General features: G+C 58.7%; 1 protein-coding gene across 1 annotated transcript; it reads right to left on the bottom strand.

Moving 5' to 3' along the window:
* Positions 1 to 206: 206 nt before the first annotated feature.
* Positions 207 to 2,846, bottom strand: LOC125506678. Its single transcript, XM_048671433.1, has 6 exons — positions 2,383 to 2,846; positions 2,039 to 2,206; positions 1,820 to 1,957; positions 1,669 to 1,743; positions 1,495 to 1,584; positions 207 to 1,404 (listed from the first exon to the last, which is right to left on the bottom strand). Exons 1-6 carry the CDS (start codon positions 2,844 to 2,846, stop codon positions 207 to 209), a joined length of 2,133 nt encoding a protein of 710 aa, XP_048527390.1.
* Between the last annotated feature and the right edge of the window lie 344 nt (positions 2,847 to 3,190).

The following is a 3,190-nucleotide window of genomic DNA, read 5'->3' as shown; positions in this document are numbered from 1 at the left end:
AGCTTCTGAATAACATCCCGAAGATATAGATAAAAGAAGGGAATTTCATTTCACAAATTCAAGTAGAAATGCCACTGCTTGTCAATGGTGATCTTACAACGTTACAAATCGTGCAAAGTAGAGCCCCAACATCTAAATTCAACAGCATATAACACTTGACAGACGAAGACTAGTGCGCCGGAAAGACAGCTTGACAGACCAAAAGACTACGGGTAGTGAGCAGGAAAAACAGCTGCCCGCAGTACATCCACATGCACGGGTTGCGGCATCTGCACAACCCACTGACGCTGCATTCTGAAACCATACACGAGAAGGTCGATGGTGGGTTGTACATCTTCCACTTGGAAGATATCATCTGCTGTAGCAAACTGCCAGTATAGCCATGGCTCTTGGCGGACACCACCCACGAACACCATCGGATACAAAGCGTCCGTCAGAGTCACTGGCTGGTTCAGGACGCAGCTGCCACCCACCAACGAGGGCAGCGGCAAGAAGTAGTTCACCGCATTGCAATTGCAGAAGCAAAAGGGGCAGTAGATTTGATGGCAACCGCGGCAGTACCTCGTTGCAGGGTCTCGACAGTGGCATAGAGCATGGGGAAGCTCGTTCGGCAAGACTCGCAAGCCAGGAACGTTGCCATGACCATCTCCGCCGCCGCCCGGTCCACCTCCTCCGTCGCCGCCTCCTCCTCCCGGTCCACCTCCACCGCCACCGCCTAATCCTCCTCCCGGCCCACCTCCGCCGCCACCGCCTCCTCCCGGAGCCCCTCCACCTCCCGGGCCACCCCCGCCGCCGCCCCGACCAAGGCCACCACCCCCACCGGCTGCGGGGACAGGGCCAATGTCCACAGCCAGTGGGTTCCGCGCTGGTTCCCCAGCAGCAGTGCTCTGCCCCACTTGAGTCATGGCGTATGCCTTGAGCATCGCCGCCACGGGCGTGGCCTCCTGGCGGTGGTCGGTGTCGACCACCCGTAGCGGCTGCGCCACGGGCGTGGCCTCGTCGAGCGCCGGGAGCGGCGCCGCCATGTGCTTGACCTCCTTGCTGCTGTCGAGAGCCGGGAGCGGCGCCGCCATGTGCTTGACCTCCTTGCTGCTGTCGAGAGCCGGGAGCGGCGCCGCAATGTGCTTGACCTCCTTGCTGCTGTCGAGAGCCGGGAGCGGCGCCGCAATGTGCTTGGCCTCCTTGCCGGTGTCGAGAGCCGGGAGCGGCGCCACCATGTGCTTGGCCTCCTTGCCGGTGTCGAGAGCCGGGAGCGGCGACGCCATGGACTCCTTGTCATGGCTCGTGGCTAGCACCGGGAGGGGCGCCTCATTGGCCTTGCCCTGCGTGCTCTCGAGCTCGGGCCACTTGTACTGGTCGAGGTTGAACTTCACTTCAATTTCACCAATGAGGATGGTTCCAACGCTGAAGTACAGATTAATAAATCAACACACCCTCGAAGGATCAACCACAAATTCAGATTTCGGTAGACGGTATGCCATTCGGCGCACATACCTCGAACAGGCGTCCTCATCCGACCTGTCGGAAGCCGAGCCATTGTAGTCCTCGCTGGCCTCGACCGAGAACGCCTCGCCCCCCTTGCCCCTGCAAACAGCACACAGTCAACAGATTATTTCCGCAGGCGCAAACAACAGATAGAAGAGAGCGCACTTCTAATTCCCGCCCTACCTCTCTATTCTCTCGCGGACGGCGAGCTCCTTAGGATGTGGAGATAGAACGAGGTCCACCATCTCCTCGGTCATGCTGCGAAGGAAACGGATGAACTTATGATTTGGGGACGATGATAGGATTTGACAGGCTGACAGATCGAAACTCTTACCAGGCCAGTGGCTGGAATTTGTTTCCAGTGCCGAGTCCTCTCTGGCTCTCCTTCCTCCTCGAGAAGGAGGGGGTCCGTGCCGATGGGGGGCGCTTGGGCGGGGCGACCATGCCTTTGTCGCCCGCATTGCCGCGGTGGCTTCATCAAACAGAAGAGGTGCGTCAGGTTGATGCCCCGAGAACAAACGGAATCAACAGCGGAGTTGGGAACATTATTGACCTGGTGTGCTGGGGAGCAGATATTCGAGCGGCCGGGAGCCTCCTTGGCGCGGCTCTCGCGGCACGTCGGAGTGGCGCCCGCCGGCGGAAGTCCTTATACATGCCCACCATCATCTTCCAGTAAGAGATCTCCTCCTCCTGTTCCTCCTCCTCCTCATCTCTGCGAGGTCTGAACAAATTGCGCGCGGTCACAACAGCAACCATCCTCAAAATTAAAACAGACCGCAGAAAATAGGCTAGGACGAAATCAGTAGTCAAGCGCCACACATTGCGGTCAGGAGTCTAAGACAGCAAGCAGGGTCGGAACTGAAACGCGACAAAGGTTGCTCGAATTCGAAACCGAACCTGCTCTCCATCCCCCTGCAGGAGGAGGAGGATCCAGGCGCTTTGCTCTTGGCCAGCTCGATCGGCAGCGACCGCGGGTTCCTTCCCACCACCAAGGAGGACGGGGGTGCGGGGAGCGAGGAGTGGCCCGTGGTGGTACGTCGGAGGCAGGGGACGGCCATGGCGTGCTCCGGTGACGTCGGAGGCGGTGGCTGCGCTCGAACGGAGGAGGAGGGTGGTCGTGGTCGCGGGAGGAGGGCGGTGGCGACCGGAGACGGCGACGACGGAGGGGGTGGAGGCGGTGGGAGGAGGCGAGGAGGGGAGGGGTGCTCGTGGGAGGAGGGCGGCGGTGTCCATTGGCAGGAGGAAAGGGAGCTGTGGAAGCGTGGTGTGTGTGTGTGTGTTCCCCGTTCTGCGCACAGGTTATACGGGCGGACGCGGCAAATGGCAATGAGGGGCAGGATCGTCATTTCATCCTTCCACATGGTCTCGCCGGGGTAACCGCCTCTCCAAGAAATCCCCGCGGCCGCGATGCTCCGGACCGGAACCCTAGAATCTGGGTTGATCGTGCGCCGAATGGATCGGGCCGTCCAGTCGCACGGGCGGAAGCCGACAGGCCCGCTGCTTCGTAGGCCGGCCCCTCCAAGCGCCTGGATAGATCTTGCTCGTCGTTTTTGGGTTTTTCCGTTTTCCACCATTATATATTTCGACTAAAATATCTATATTTAGTACATATTTCAATTTTACTTATATTTCTATGAAAACTTTCACATGTACTCGAAAATGTAAAGGTTCGTTGTGAATTAAAGAAAAAATTTGTTGCAATTTT

Source organism: Triticum urartu, chromosome 5 (assembly GCF_003073215.2).
Source record: "Triticum urartu cultivar G1812 chromosome 5, Tu2.1, whole genome shotgun sequence".
Classification (NCBI taxonomy): Eukaryota; Viridiplantae; Streptophyta; class Magnoliopsida; order Poales; family Poaceae; genus Triticum; species Triticum urartu.
Note: the sequence above shows the minus strand (reverse complement) of the source record. Positions and strands in the feature narration are given on the sequence as shown.